We start from the raw sequence: 17792 nt of genomic DNA, 5'->3' as shown, positions 1-17792 counted from the left end.
ATCAATACTTGCATCAATTCTTTTAAAGAGAACAACAATTCAATTAAAGAGATCATGAATTCAACTGTACATATGTTGCATTGAAGATATCTCCAAAAGAATTATTGCGCGCATGAATTCAAGCACAGATTAACTGAGCTATTGCTCTCTTCAATTGAATTGTATCGTGTATAAGTTCAATCATTGATATCATCAATTCATTTGAAGAAAGCAACAATTCAATTATAGTGTGCATCAATTCAGCAGAAGAATTAATGCTATCACATTCAATTAATGTGCACAATATCTCAGAATTGAAGATATCATTAATTATTTGAAGAGATCTTTAAATGAATTGTTGCACACTTCAAATGAAATCTTTCAATTATTCAAGTTAATGTTAATTTGGCACTCCATAGACTTCAACATTTGAAATATACCGATACAATACCAGCATGGTTGATCTATAAACATTTTTCATTACCTGGTGCAGTTGGTCCCCCCCCCCCCCCCCAGTTTCATTTAGTGCTTTTTGGTCTCCCCTTTTTTGCAGAAACACAATTCACTGTCGAAAAATACAAAATCTAGACATTTCACTTCACGGTACATGTACTATGATTACAAGAATTATTCCCCAAGGGACTAAAGCTGATTACAAATGAATATTGTACAGCTTCAAAGATGGTGTTCTAGAGGTTAGAGCATTTGCCCCGCATGCGGAAGGAAGGTCGGGGTTCGAATCCCGGCCGCGACAGACCTGCATATGTAAGTCGTTAAAACAGGTAGTGACAGTTCCATGGCCAAACGCTCGGTATCAAGTGTGAATGTCACGGGTCCTCGGAGATGACCTTAAAAACAGATGCTCCATGTCACAGTAGGTGTGGCACGCTAAAGAACCCTCACAGCTCAAAGGCCATAAGCGCCAAGCAAAGGCCAAAATTTGAAGCCCTTCATCGGTCTTGGTGACATCTTCATATGAGTGAAATTTTTTTGTGATATACGTTAAACAAGATGCAATCAATCAATCCAAGATATCTACACGTAATGTGATGCTGATGTTCAAAACGGGCGGATTGTCATGTACCATAAGGATGAAATCAACAATATTCTAAAAAATCATAATTTTATACATTTCATCTGTCAACAAGTAAAGTATCATGAATTTACCATTCTGATACTCCACAAACATTATAAATGTGATCAGCAAAAAATGTTGATTGGTGTACAATTCAAACAAAATCTTATAAATAACAAAACATGTAGTGCTATCATAGAGTTAATTCAAACCATTAAATAATCAATATGAAACAGTACACTTCAATGGTGAATGCTCACAAACTCTTCTATAAAGAACCACTACTACATATGAAATTTTTTTTCGCAGATTTTAATTTCATCCATACACAATGGAATAAAATTTTGTCCAGTTTAAAATTTTTTCAGAGCTGTTTTTTCTACTTTGAAGTTATGAATAAATCTATATGCGTCCAGTTTTCGATTTAGCCATTTAGGGTTTGGGCAAAACTAAAATGAGAATAAAATTTTTCCTGTGTACAGTATTTCATATCGACATATATTTGTAACATGCAAGAAAAACTTACACTTGTTATATTAAAAAATTGCAAACGAATTATGTGATGATAAAAGAGGACTAGAAACCTGGCTGTGCTTTAAATACTCCAATTACAGAATATCCGTCCTAGAGAAAGGAATGATCAATGCTTATAATTCAATAAGAGATTTCTTTATGTTATTCTCTTCTGAGAGAAAACTGGAGTGCAAACTAAACTAGTGAAATCATATGGTCAATCTTTGTCATTAAAACATGCACGAATCATCTTTAGAACGGTCAATTTTCTCGTACTGGTCAGTAAAGTCTGACCTGATGAAGCACTGCAAACTGAGCTTGGTGTAATAGCTCTGTTAGGATGCTGTGTAGAAAATTGTCAAGCCAGTCCAGAACCTGTGGAGTTCTAGCTCTTTCTATGGTTCTCCCTCTGATCTGGGAATATCACGACTCGGGTTGTGTCAGAAATGCAATGGTTAAACTAGAGATCCTGCATCATCAAGACTTGAATAGCGGGAGCGCTGGTGACAGCAGGATTCTGCGGGACAGTCTGATCTGACCACTAACTGGATCGCTCCCAAAATATTTCACCTGAATCTCATCACCAGGTGTTAATCCTAAAACTGTGGCGTCATGAACCTGTTCATTCAAAGAAAATGTTGTAAAAGTAAATTTACATGTACTGCTAAAACTTAAAATACAGAAGCTTTTAAAAAATGGCATGCATCAAAAACAATATATTATGTCTGTCAAAATTTAAAAAACTATGCAATGATGACTAGATCAGAACACACATTTCAGGATTCCTTATAATTTTGTAGAACTTGTAAAAGTAATTTTATGATTGTCCATTTGGCATCAGTTTGATCCTTCCCTTACCTTCCTGAGATCTAGCTGTGACCTGTGTATAAATACTGGCTCTATACTGGGATGGACCTCCACCATGACTCCTTGCACACTACAAAACCGACGGAAAATACAGCTTAGTGTCTGTATAAAAAATACAGCTAAATATTATTATATACAAAACCAACGGAAAATACAGATAAATAATGTTATATACAAAACCAATGGAAAATACAGCTTAGTGTCTGTATAAAAAATACAGCTAAATATTATTATATACAAAACCAACGGAAAATACAGATAAATAATGTTATATACAAAACCAACGGAAAATACAGTTTAGTATCTGTATAAAAAATACAGCTAAATATTTTTATAAACAAAACTGACGGAAAATACAGCTAAATATTGTTATACGAGGGCAAGTCAATAAGTAACCCATCCATCCCATTTCCAATTGACCGTCTCGGTCACGATTTTCATCGAGTCATTCTTTAATAAGATATTGAATGTCAAACATGGCTAGTGATACAAAGGCATGCTTTTCATCTAAAGCTGAGTACTGTGCTATAATTCAGTACTTGTATTTAAAAGGTGAAACAGGCAAAGAAATACACGGCGAGTTAGCCAATGTTCATGGGTCTTCTGCACCATCTTAAGCTCAGGTTAAATTCAGGGTAGGGGAATTCAAATGCGATAGAACATCTTTAGAAGATGGAGCCAGGTCTGGATGCCAACTAGATGCCACCGATGAAGAAATGTGTAAGAAAGTTCCGGATCTGGTATACTCTGATAGGCGAATTCAGGTGAAAGAAATAGTGCAGGCATTTGGCATTTCACATGGGTAGCATTTCAACAATCTTACATGATCATTTAGGTATGCACAAACTAACAGCCCGTTGGGTCCCCGAATCCCTTAGTGATGAGCAAATGGCAACCAGAGCATCAGTATGCAGCACCTTGTTGAAGTGTTTTAGGTCTAAAGATGATTTTCTTTTGCGTCGGTCTGGTGACTGTAGATGAGAACTGGGTTCATTATTATGAGCCAGAGAATAAAGCTCAGAGTCGTCAGTGGGTAGGGCCTGGGTCCCCAACGCCAAAGAAGTTCAAGACACAACCATCTGCAGGGTGATGGCCACAGTATTTTGGGACGCAAAAGGTGTAATGTTGGACTTTTTACCCAAGAGAAGTACAATAACTGGAGTGTACTATGCAAACTTGCTAGACCAGCTGAGAACCGCCATCCATGAAAAACGCCCAGGTAAACTCTCTAAAGGTGTTTTGCTGCAACAGGACAACGCAAGAGTCCACACTTGCAAAGTTGTAATGGATGCTGTAGAGTGAAACGGGTATGAATTTTAAAATACCACATTCTGCTTATTCGCCTGCCTTACCTCCTAGCGACTTCTTCCTATTCCCAAACTTGAAAAAGGATATCGATGGACATAATTTCCTGTCTGATGAAGAAGTCGTGACAGCAGTTGAGGAGTGGGTCAATGAAAAGGACCCTGACTTTTTCAGTTCTGGGCTGATGGCACTTGAACACCGATGATCTTAGTGCATCACACTAGAGGGCAATTACATCGAAAAAGAAGAGGTGGATCTCAACCGGAAATAAGTTAGGCTGGTTACTTATTGACTCACCCTTGTATATACATGTACATAGTAACAGTGGGTGATAAAGTCCATTTAAAGTTGCAAGTACTATTCACTTTACTGTCAGATGAAAAAGATCAAAAAGAGTCAAAATAATATACATAAGTTAAATTTAACTAACAGTCAACTATAATTCTTATAATTAAATAGCATTAAGTGGAATATATCTATCAGTTTAATTTAACTAACAGTCAACTATAATTCTTATAATTAAATAGCATTAAGTGGAATATATCTATCAGTTTAATTCAACTAACAGTCAACTATAATTCTTATAATTAAATAGCATTAAGTGGAATATACATAAGTTAAATTTAACTAACAGTCAACTATAATTCTTATAATTAAATAGCATTAAGTGGAATATATCTATCAGTTTAATTTAACTAACAGTCAACTATAATTCTTATAATTAAATAGCATTAAATGGAATATATCTATCAGTTTAATTTAACTAACAGTCAACTATAATTCTTATAATTAAATAGCATTAAGTGGAATATATCTATCAGTTTAATTTAACTAACAGTCAACTATAATTCTTATAATTAAATAGCATTAAGTGGAATATATCTATCAGTTTAATTTAACTAGCTTTGCGTAATGTTTAACTGACATGAAGTGGAAGATATCTATCAGTTTTTAACTAGTTTTGTGTAATGGATGTAGAATATTGTGCTGATATACATACTTGACTTCCAATATCCTCACTGTATATATAGCTCCAAAGTCCAGCCGGGGTGCAGGCTGAAATGTACAGTAACCCATGCAGCATAACAGTTAGATAAAGTATACATGTAAATAATGACATCATGTAAATAATGACATCATGTAAAAGAGACATCATGTAGATAATGATATTGAGTAGATAATGACATTGGGGTATGACCTTTTCCTCCAGCCAGGACTCCAACAGCTCTTTGGCCTCCAACATGGCAGTCTTATCAGGAGCAAACAAGTCAAACGTGCTCTCATCCACGGCTGACATCTGAACACCTGTTTTCTGAGCCAGCTGTCGTAGCCTTTGACCTCCGATTCCAACCACTCGTGATCTCTTCTGGGGGTTTACAACAAACTTTTCTACAATTCAGACAGTAAATATTTTAATCACCTAACCATTTAGGATAGTAAGTTGATCTACAAAAGTAGGAAGTGTATATTAGATATTCCCGGGAAACACGGGTCACAAAGCACCCCGTTCTACATGTATTTATGCCAGACAGGCAGATACCAAAAAATCTCATTAATGATCAACTGTACCTTCAGCTCAGGTAAACCATACATTTGGTTCAATTACATGTACATACATTGACAGGTGATGTACATCTATTGACAGGTGAATACAAATATTGACAGGTGATGTACATCTATTGACAGGTGATGTACATCTATTGACAGGTGAATACATATATTGACAGGTGATGTACATCTATTGACAGGTGAATACAAATATTGACAGGTGATGTACATATATTGACAGGTGATGTACATATATTGACAGGTGATGTACATCTATTGACAGGTGATGTACATCTATTGACAGGTGAATACATATATTGACAGGTGATGTACATATATTGACAGGTGAATACATATATTGACAGGTGATGTACATATATTGACAGGTGATGTACATATATTGACAGGTGAATACATATATTGACAGGTGATGTACATCTATTGACAGGTGAATACATATATTGACAGGTGATGTACATATATTGACAGGTGATGTACATATATTGACAGGTGAATACATATATTGACAGGTGATGTACATATATTGACAGGTGAATACATATATTGACAGGTGATGTACATATATTGACAGGTGATGTACATATATTGACAGGTGATATACATGTATTGACAGGTGATGTACATATACTGACAGGTGATGTACATATATTGACAGGTGAATACATATATTGACAGGTGATGTACATGTATTGACAGGTGAATACATATATTGACAGGTGATGTACATATATTGACAGGTGATGTACATGTATTGACAGGTGAATACATATATTGACAGGTGATGTACAAATACTGACATGTGATGTACATCTATTGACAGGTGAATACAAATATTGACAGGTGATGTACATCTATTGACAGGTGATGTACATATATTGACAGGTGAATACAAATATTGACAGGTGATGTACATCTATTGACAGGTGATGTACATATATTGACAGGTGAACACATATACTGACAGGTGATGTACATATATTGACAGGTGAATACATATATTGACAGGTGATGTACATCTATTGACAGGTGAATACATATATTGACAGGTGATGTACATATATTGACAGGTGATGATGTGAAAGTTTTACTGTTCTTACCTTTCACTGGAGCATTGCTTTTAGGCTTCCTTGGTTTACTTATCACAGTGTCCATAATGTCCAGAATTCTGCTGATTCCACCTACAAATAGAGAGAACCTAGAAATGGAGAGTTCCATTCATCATCACCTACAATCACGTTCTGTTAACTTGTACATTATCATGTGTATAAACCCTCCTATTGACTCTACTCCATCTAGCAATACACATGTACATGCACTTTTGAAAAAACCTTTATTATATACCCATCAATGTTTCGTTTTTTTGATACTGTGGATTTCACAGAGTGTGATCCTGTTTTCCGGATCACCACATTGTAATTTTCTGATTCTGTATCAGTATCCTGAAACTTATGACGTCACAATGCATCAATGCAACATTTTCTTGTGAAAAATGTTGCCGCGCCACAAACAAAACTGCATACACAAAATGTAATTTCACTGTATGTCTGTTTTAAATAATTTGGAATACATTTACTATCTTATAAATGTGGATTAAAAATACAAAAGGAGGTATATGATAAATTTATCATAATACAGTAACTTGATCCGACTCTTCGGATCAAGTCTCATTGACAAGCGCAGATCATCAGATAAAACTCAATGCTTTGCGTCTCGTGTGATTTGATGATCTGCGCCTGTCAACTCTACATGATCCGACTTGTCAGATCAAGTTTCTTTGTAATGATATATATGTATCAGGATATGTTGCAAAGAATGCTTACTTTTTCCAGCCTTGATGGCTTCAAATACAATCTCAATGGGCAAACTTTCTAGTTTAATGTCTGCCTACAAAACAAACAGATTTACATTAAAGCTCCACTACATACAAATGACTTTCTTCAAGAAGATTTTTTAATTTCTGTTTAATTCAGTTTATTTAATTTTAACAATATTTCATATTGGATTGAGCCAAAGGCTGTTCAGTCTAGTTCTGAATCATATTTACTTGTAGTGCTGTCACTCCATTTCTTGTACCAGCAATTTTGAAGTCCATATCCCCAAAGTAATCCTCTATACCCTGAAAAATCAAGATGGTGGATTCAACATTTTCCATAAAGATGATATGAGTAATTCAAATTTTCACTACACTAAGTTTGAATAAGTTACCAATCCTGTATACCGGAAAATTCTTATCGTGTGTTATTTCTCCTTCATTAATCAAAATATAATTTCAGTAACTTTATCCAACACCTTTCAGTACAACTTTGGATTCAAGTTCCAATTCAATATTTTCCCTTGTGTAAGTTCATCCACTGACAATGAGGGCAAAGATGTATGACAATATCCCAGCATGCAGCACTCACACAGGAAGTGAATACTTTTTTTTTTAACAACATTTATTCAGGCTTTTACACAACCCTTACAACCCAATCTGACCAGGGGGTACAGGGTTTTAAGAATTCCTTACCAATAAGTCAGTAAGGACTCTGTGCTTGGTGATCTTCCCCTCATAGTTGAGCTGGGTCACCAAGCCAATAGCCACTCCAGCTGCTGCTTCCTTAATGGGGACACCGGCATCCATTAGGGCCAGACTCCCCCCACACACAGAGGCCATGGAGGAGGAGCCTGTGGAAGAAAAATGTCTTATAGTATATACATGTATAGATTGTTAGTGATTCTGACATACATGTATAGACTGTTAGTGATTCTGAAATACACGTATAGACTGTTAGTGATTCTGACATACACGTACAGACTGTTAGTGATTCTGACATACACGTATAGATTGTTAGTGATTCTGACATACACATATAGACTGTTAATGATTCTGACATACACATATAGACTGTTAGTGATTCTGATATACACATATAGACTGTTAGTGATTCTGACATACACATATAGACTGTTAGTGATTCTGACATACACGTACAGACTGTTAGTGATTCTGACATACACATATAGATTGTTAATGATTCTGACATACACATATAGATTGTTAGTGATTCTGACATACACGTATAGATTGTTAGTGATTCTGACATACACATATAGACTGTTAGTGATTCTGACATACACATATAGACTGTTAATGATTCTGACATACACGTATAGATTGTTAATGATTCTGACATACACGTACAGACTGTTAGTGATTCTGACATACACATATAGACTGTTAGTGATTCTGACATACACGTATAGATTGTTAATGATTCTGACATACACATATAGACTGTTAATGATTCTGACATACACGTATAAATTGTTAGTGATTCTGACATACACGTATAGACTGTTGGTGATTCTGATATACACGTATAGACTGTTAGTGATTCTGACATACACGTATAGACTGTTAGTGATTCTGACATACATGTATAGACTGTTAGTGATTCTGACATACACATATAGATTGTTAGTGATTCTGACATACACGTATAGATTGTTAGTGATTCTGACATACACGTATAGACTGTTAGTGATTCTGACATACACATATAGACTGTTAGTGATTCTGATATACACGTAAGGACTGTTAGTGATTCTGACATACACATATAGATTGTTAGTGATTCTGACATACACGTATAGACTGTTAGTGATTCTGACATACACGTATAGACTGTTAGTGATTCTGACATACACGTACAGACTGTTAGTGATTCTGACATACACGTAAGGACTGTTAGTGATTCTGACATACACGTAAGGACTGTTAGTGATTCTGACATACACGTAAGGACTGTTAGTGATTCTGACATACACATATAGACTGTTGATGATTCTGACATACACGTATAGACTGTTAGTGATTCTGACATACACATATAGATTGTTAGTGATTCTGACATACAAGTATAGACTGTTAGTGATTCTGACATACACATATAGATTGTTAGTGATTCTGACATACACGTATAGACTGTTAGTGATTCTGACATACACGTATAGACTGTTAGTGATTCTGACATACACATATAGACTGTTAGTGATTCTGACATACACGTATAGACTGTTAGTGATTCTGACATACACATATAGATTGTTAGTGATTCTGACATACACATATAGACTGTTAGTGATTCTGACATACACGTATAGACTGTTAATGATTCTGACATACATGCAGCTTAGATACTGACACAAGTCCATCGACCATGTCACTCACATGAGCAATAATTTCCAGTAATGCTATAATTGTTATATACAATGGACTATGTATGATAAGAGGCTTTCTGGGCCTACATAAAACTCTGAATTTTAGTACTTTGAAGGGAAACAAAATCTTACTATGTTCCCTAAATGTAGTTTGGAAATATTATAATTTTTTTCATTTCAGAGTACATGTATATGATATCAAAAGTGATATAATTCCTTGACTTTGCTAAAAAAAAAAAAAAAAGCTAAATTCATGGACTCCCCCACCCCAAACACATAATGCTGCTTTGTACAAAAACTTTCTATCAATCAAGTATACTGTTGGTAATAAAGACATTTATGTTAAAACGTGGTATCAACATGGTGTGAAAATAATTGGAGACTTTTTAGATGAAGATGTAAATTTTTATTATTAAGATTTTTCACAAAAATTTAGACTAGCAAATGTTTGTACAATGCAATACAACAGTATTACCAGTACTATATCCAAGTTTTTAAAGACTTTGTCTTTTAAGAGATCAGATGTTAAAAAAAAATGTACACCATTTATTCCTTTTCACTTTTAATTTATACTGTTGAATGGCAAATGTTCTAAAGTGTTATATGATATGATAAATAGTAATGATCTCATACCCAAATCAATTCAAAAATGGAACACTAAATTATCTATACATTTAGAAGGCAATATTTCTGTCAAAGAGTTGTTTAAAGTTTGTTTTAAAACAAGTATTGATACCCAAGTTCAGTGGTTGCAGTACTGAATTCTTTACAAGTTTCTTTCTACGAAATATTACCTCAAGAAAATCAGTATCATTTCAGATGACTGTTTCTCATTTTGTAAAGAAAATGTAGAAACAATACAACATATGTTTATATCTTGTTCTGATACTCTATCACTTTGGAATAATCTTAGCATGCATATTTTCAGAAAAACATAAAAAAGAATTGATTTTAATGTTACTAATGTTATTTTTGGTGAAATGCCTCTCAGTTTGTGTAATAAAGTTGTTAATTTCATAATTCTGTATACCAAACAATATATTTTCAATTGTTCAAAACAAAACAAAACTCCTCATATTACAGGGCTGATACATGATCTTTTTTTCAAATACAAAGTTGAAAAATTTGTAGCAATTAAATCATGTGAAGTTTTGAAATTTGACAGACTTTGGGAAAACTGAAAAACTATTTTTGATCTGTAACCTAGAGAATAAGAAGTATTCAACCAATAATGCTAAATTAGTAGTATGAAAGAGTGCGATATGGTGTGAGAATGTATAAAATGATTAATATGTATCTTCATTACTATTACTGATGATTATGTGAATTTGGAAAAAAAAAAATTAAGGGATACTGAAAAGATTAACCTATGGTGTAGCTATACATGTAGTTTGTCCAGGCCTGCGCTTAATGTTATCTAAAGATTAACAATATGAAAAATAGCCATTGAGTATCAAGGTACTAAAAGTGGTTGGAAAAGGTCATTTTTATAATGTTATTATTCTGAATCTAGATCATTTTCATCTAAAGTGAATAAAATACACTTTATTGGGACCCCATTGTGGCTCCATTGTGATGTTATGGCAAATTTTTCTCAAACTTAAATCACCATTACATGAGGGTGCTTTCATGCTGATTTATTGCTGTTCTAAAGAAGAATTTTCAAGACATTTCTGTGCACATTTTGAGGACTATCCTGACCCCTGACACAACCATTTGATTAAACTGAAATCTGCACTATATAGAGATTTTTTATACATGTATATCATTTTTATACATTGTAGTCTAGTCATTATTAAAATGAACTTTTGATGGACATTTTCTGTAGATCCCGTGTGGCTCCATCCTGATCCCCGAGAGCCAGGATCAGGACAAACTTCAATCCCTGAGAGCCAGGATCAGGAAAACTTCAATCCCTGGGAGCCAGGATCAGGAAAACTTCAATCTCTGGGAGCCAGGATCAGGACAAACGTCAATCCCTGGGAGCCAGGATCAGGACAAACTTCAATCTCTGGGAGCCAGGATCAGGACAAACTTCAATCTCTGGGAGCCAGGATCAGGACAAACGTCAATCCCTGGGAGCCAGGATCAGGACAAACGTCAATCCCTGGGAGCCAGGATCAGGACAAACGTCAATCCCTGGGAGCCAGGATCGGGACAAACTTGAATCTCTGTGTAGGATGCTTTTGTTTAAATTTATATCATTGTAGGACACTTTTTCTAAAGAGGAAAACTTCAAAAAGACATTTCCCTACACATTTCTTTATCAAACATTGGAACCCCTTTGTGGCCCATATTGACTTCAGGGGCCACTATTTGAAACAATTCAAATCTACACTATGTATAAAGGATACTTACACATAAGTTTTCCTATTTCTACTCCATTAGCTCTGTAAGTAATGGTGCCTTATTTTTACTACTTCATTACTGTATCCAATTGGAAAGGGGTTTGACATTTTAAGTGAAATTGGCTAAGTGGTTTGGGAGAAGAAGTTGTATATGTGAAAAGTTTAAATCAGAACATCGACGACAATGGGGAAATTCTGATCAGAAAAGCTACATCAAAACAAAGTCAACAATTAATCTTAAATCTCAGAAAATATAAAAGAAGTCTAACCGGCAAAATCTTGCAACAGAATTAGAAATGTATACCATACCATTGGATTCCAGCACTTCAGATGTGAGGCGTAGTGTGAAGGGCAAGTTATCAGGAACGATTGGACTCAGTCCTCTTTCAGCCAGAGCACCTGTCAAAACACACAACGCTGTCTAATTCTGCCTTCTTTACTTGATATAATAAGTGTATTTTAAAATGTTTTTATCAAAATTTTAAAAAGGCTCCAAAAAGTTCCTAAAATACTTCATGTTCGTTTAAAAGATGGAATTGCATTCAAATAAACCGAGTTCTAGTGACCTTATATATTGACCATCAAAGAGATCCAGTACTTGATAAATTAAAAAAAATGTGAAAAAATCAATATGATTTAAAAATTTTCAATGAAAATTTTCAGTTGCTTTAACAGGGTTTAATAAAATGATTCAGTTACTGAATTGCATTATTACACCTTGCAATATGAAATAACCCTTTGAAAAATTCCTATTGAACAAAAGAAAAATTATCATTTTAAATCTAATGTCTACATTTCTCTTCAGTATAAAAAATTATAAACAAGACTTTAAAAAAAAATGAAAGTACAAGCAATAAGAATTCAAATCAAGCTGAAATTTTAGGAAATGCATACAAAAAATATTTCCAAAGGTAACAATTTAAGACTGACTTTTTAACAAGTAATTGTTAATTTCTAAAGCACATTAATCCGTATGTCTCTCTCTTTAGAACTTAATTTGTCACTTTCCTAATCTGAAACAACAGGGTCACTTTCATACAAAGGGTGTCACTTTCCTAACCATTTACACACAGGTACACTTAACACAAGCAAGAGCTCACACATGGACAGTATTTGTTTAACAAGACCTGAAGCAGCATGAGGGAAGTTCAAAGGTGAGAAAAACAAATGTCAGGAATGATTTGACCAATCACAAGGCTTGGTACAGCCAGCAGGGGTCATGTGACATTTCCACACAATAATGGATAAGCCTTCTTAACTCCCTTCTTATTTCATTTTCAAAATTGATACCTCAGGTAAGTTGGACATCTTGTACTAATGTATTTTTCTTTAAATAATTCATAATGTATATATTTAAACATCTTTATTCATTTATTTGTAAAGATTATCTTTTATCATGAACTTTCATCTAAACTTTATTTCCCTATTATCTAATATTCTTCTAAACATTTTTTCTGACTTGCAGATGAGAAAACAGTAAAGCATGGACACATTTTGTATGCAAGCTCCATCCAGCATTTGCTAGCATCATGCATGTGTCTATGTTTCCTCTTTTCATTGTCATCACTTCTGATAACCATTGCTTTAACAACCCTATTCCCTTTTTAAAGGGACATGGACACGATTTCTAATGGCAAGCAAAATTTGAATGTCAGTTGTATCTCACTTGTACCATAATTACGGTACAAGTGAGATACAATTAACACTCACAATTCTTTGTTATGTAAACAAGGCTTGTGCCATGTTTTTGTTTACATATAGATTACTTAATAGAAAATAGCAGGTTTAAAACGAGATGAAAGGTGCCAAACACTAGAACTTATTTAACTGTGTTTAGAGGTAACTTGTAAATTCAAAAATCCTGCTTTAAATGAAACCCATGTAAATAAAAACATGGCACGAACCTTGTTTACATAACAAAGAATCGTGAGCACTGTATCTCTCTTGCGACTCAACAACTGACATTCAAATTTTGGTTTACCATTAGAAATACTTTAATGGTTAAGCATTGTAAACTTTGATAAAAGAAATATATTATTTGAAAATTTTCAGTTTAAATCGTGTCCATGTCCCTCTAACAAACCAATATCTAACAATAAGCTTCTATTCCTGTATCTGTCTTCACCTTGGGTAAATTTTCCAAAAAGATCTGCAATTATTCAACAGCTTTTGTAAAACTTGGCACATTTTGTATGCTGACAAAGGGTGTAAAGTCAAGGTCAGCATCATATTGTGTCAATTTGGTCAATGGTCATTTCTAGCACACATAGCTTTGTACCGATTCCCTCAGACTGGAACACCATGAATGCAGACCTTAGGTTGACAATGTTAGCATCATTATGTGCCAGTCTGAGAGAGAAGGTAAAGAGAAGACTGAAAAATACAGGGCAAAGGGAAGATTGGTGACAGGAAGATCTCCAGTTAAGTGAAGGAATGCATTCATATTTATGATTAATTCAACTTTAGCATTTCAGTAAAATCAATGTTTCTTTCTATTTATCTATGTACATCTTACAAAAATCCCAATATTCATTTTGTTTCTGTTAAAAATGTTGAAAATTTATCTTTGTGACAGACAAGACATTGACATTTGATGTAACCAAAGACTCTGACAAGTATATTTCTCAATTCAGTCAAGTGAGACAGCTGAGATTACAGAAATAAGTCTTAGTATTTAGGCAAGTAGCTTGAACAGTGGAAAACAACAAGTGTATATACTTTATAGTGAACTTGAGGTCTAACTTTGGGAGTACAAATCACTAATAAAATATTAGGCAGAAGATACCATATCTATAAAGTTGATATTTACCATGCCCAATTTCTCTCCTTGCCAGAGTTGCCCCAGGTCTGCCAATTTCATTTGTAGCATATGGCGGAAACTACAAGAAAACATGTCTCTAACAAATAATAAATAGTTCAGAAACAATAGAACATATTTTATGGGAATGTAATTGTTTACAATGATTTCTTGTAGAATTCAAACAATTTTTAGAAGACAAGACTGAGTGACAGATTACAATTACAAAGAAATCCTTTATTTTAGCTTGTATTGAAAATAATAGTGATATACAAAACATTATTATTTTATTTCTGAAGTATTATGTCTATACTGCAAGATGAACTAAGAAACCTTTAAACTTGCCCGCTGCAATATCACAAATGAAATTATTTTATGAAACACACAAATATATAGCATATAAGAATGGTGAAAAGAAAAAAATTGATACTCAATGGAACAGATGGAACTTAGTATTTACTTAAAACATGCATCTCTCTTTTTCTCTCTTTCTCACTATCTCTCTCCATGCACATAATGATAATTATATATGACTTGTTGTATTCATGTACTTTATTATGTGTACAAAAACCAATAAAAAAAAAAAAAAAAAAAAAAAAAATAGTTTAGTCTGACCTAAAACTAACTACAAAAAAAAAAAAAAATTACTATATACATGTATCTTTAAAAGCATGTTAAAATCTTCGAAAAAAAAAAAAGTTGCCACGCCTCAGTGTCGCAGAATTTTATTTCTTGATTCTCTGAAGGAAAAGGGACTTAACTCTGTATATGCATGTGAAGATATAAACTCGATATTCAGAAAAATACAATTCGAATTCCAAAGAAAAGTATAAATCTACACATGGCTTGCCATAAATTCATGTAAAGACAGATTATTTTATTATCATATTAAATATTCTCATTTAATTGATGAATTGTCACAGTGCGGTGTGTGTGGTTACATTTATTTAACAATGGTACAAGTTAACATCACTTCTCTTCATTTGGTACAACTTAGCTAAGGCTGCACCTGACTCCTGAGCGTCATGGGTTGACGTGGAATGTTTAACTGAATATCTTAGATTACATAATCTAACACATTTATAGAAGTCTGATGAGTTTAATTGTATCTAATTTGTTTTAAGATTGTCTTAATTTAATTGAAAATTGTTAAGATCTTGGAAATAGAATGTTACATTCACATACATATAAACCATAAAACAGGACTAAATGATTGGCTCATAAAAAGGAACATCCAGATTTTATTTAGAATAATACTCTTTCCCAACATTTGTAGTTGGTCATCATCAGAGAAAATTTAAATTTTTGTCTGAAGTAAATGTACACCAGACTCTGACTTGGCACACATTTTAAGTTTCAACAATTATAAAGATTATAAACAAGTTCATGTGTAACGATTCATATTACTTTATCCACTTATGTACATGTGTATATTAGTTTATATTTCAAGATGATTTTTTACATAATAATTACTTTAATCTATGCACATTTAAGGATGATTCACAAGAGTTTTTTTTTTTTTTTTAATAGCTTTATGACATTTTTATTTCATATAACAAATAGACTAAACAATAGAAAAAAAAGTGTGGAAAGCTGCCAGGGATGGGACCCTGACTAAGCTCCACCTAAATAACAATATGTATTCCCTATTACATCTCACAGGATGTAGAAGAAAGAAAAACAATAAGATTATATAATCATATGAGAAGAAAGTTATACAAATATAAATATCGTCGACTCACCAGTTTCGGTGACCTTAGTGATAAACCGCGATTTTCTCATTAATCACTTGGATAAAATAAATAAACAATACACCTACATGTACCTTTAAAGTAATTAGATTCCTTTACTTTCATCCAAAAATTCCAATTTCATTGGTACGTTAATTGAAAATATTTTCGTAACAAAAAACATATCACTTTGTGGTCCTAAAACAGTAACCGGTGACCATTGTTAATATAAGTTTGCCAGAAGTTTGTAACTGTAAAAACATATATACAGGAGGAATGTGCAACTAAACGTCAATGAATAACATAACATAGTGTAGAGTTCTAGACTTTTGGTATACTTTATATCAATTTGAAGGTTTGCTTGAAAAAGTAATAACTAAATGGTCTTATTTTTTGGGTGCTCATGTTGATTGTTTGCATACTTTCCTTCTAGTAGTTCATTTTCGGGGAAAAATTGAAGACGTACTCTATATATGTTTGCAAACACTACGGCGAAATTGATGACGCAATCTACACCCGGAAAAAACAACGCGAACATGAAAACAAAAGGTCACCGATTCTTCTCAGTCACCGAAATAGGGCAGTCGACGATAAATCATTTCTAGAGGATATGAAAGTATTCCATGACAACTACCCAAAGGGTCTTCCTTACACTCCTAAAAGTCCATTTTGGCCCTGGGTAGTCATGTAAAAAGGGATGGCAGATCTTTTCCATTCACTTTATTTGTACATGATGATTCACAAGAGTTGATTCCTTCACAGGCCCTCCTAATGTCTGAGTATCCTTGATTTGTATCATAGGTATCAAGGCTACCCAAATATTCAGAGAGGGCCTGTGGTTCCCTGGGAACAGTAGATTTCATGAATTTAAATTTTCACTTTTCCCTTGTCTCAGTATCAGGGAAACTTTACAGCATATATTTCATGTCAAGTAAAGCCTATCAATCAAAGAAAATATTCTATTGCAGGAAGTTTTAGATTAAAGAGGTTTGAACCTGAGTTTTGTCTATTTGATTCTACATTGAAGGGAAATTATAAAAACAAAAAGACAAATAGGGGCCATAGTGCTTGTTATTGAGCTAGTGTGATAAACTAGACCTTTTAGTGCTTGTTATTGAGCTACAGTGTGCTAAACTAGACCTTTTAGTGTTTGTTATTGAGCTACAGTGTGCTAAACTAGACCTTTTAGTGCTTGTTATTGAGCTACAGTGTGCTAAACTAGACCTTTTAGTGTTTGTTATTGAGCTACAGTGTGCTAAACTAGACCTTTTAGAAGTCAACTTCTACTTTCGGTTTCTTGTACATGTACTTTGATTATATGCATTTTGTCCACAATATATGCAACACTAAAAAAAATACTTCTAATACAAAATGTAATTTTTCTCCAACGCATAATGTTGGACATAGAA

General features: G+C 33.7%; 1 protein-coding gene across 5 annotated transcripts in view; it reads right to left on the bottom strand.

The window, feature by feature from the left end:
- Positions 1-1085: 1085 nt before the first annotated feature.
- LOC125650936 (polyribonucleotide nucleotidyltransferase 1, mitochondrial-like) overlaps positions 1086-17792 on the bottom strand; it is a 32417-nt gene continuing 15710 nt past the window's right edge. For all 5 annotated transcript variants that reach the window (XM_048879508.2, XM_056165423.1, XM_048879509.2 and 2 more), the window contains 10 exons: positions 14666-14735; positions 12166-12255; positions 7815-7972; positions 7353-7424; positions 7129-7192; positions 6406-6486; positions 4938-5128; positions 4740-4795; positions 2426-2504; positions 1086-2185 (listed from right to left, as the gene is read on the bottom strand). In XM_048879508.2, the coding sequence (XP_048735465.2) occupies positions 2045-2185; positions 2426-2504; positions 4740-4795; positions 4938-5128; positions 6406-6486; positions 7129-7192; positions 7353-7424; positions 7815-7972; positions 12166-12255; positions 14666-14735 (1002 nt within the window). In that variant the 3' untranslated portion in view covers positions 1086-2044. The remainder of the gene's footprint in view (positions 2186-2425; positions 2505-4739; positions 4796-4937; positions 5129-6405; positions 6487-7128; positions 7193-7352; positions 7425-7814; positions 7973-12165; positions 12256-14665; positions 14736-17792) is intronic.

The sequence above is a fragment of the Ostrea edulis genome, chromosome 5 (genome assembly GCF_947568905.1).
Source record: "Ostrea edulis chromosome 5, xbOstEdul1.1, whole genome shotgun sequence".
Classification (NCBI taxonomy): domain Eukaryota; kingdom Metazoa; phylum Mollusca; class Bivalvia; order Ostreida; family Ostreidae; genus Ostrea; species Ostrea edulis.
The sequence above is the reverse complement of the archived record's forward strand: the minus strand, read 5'-3'. Positions and strand labels throughout refer to the sequence as shown.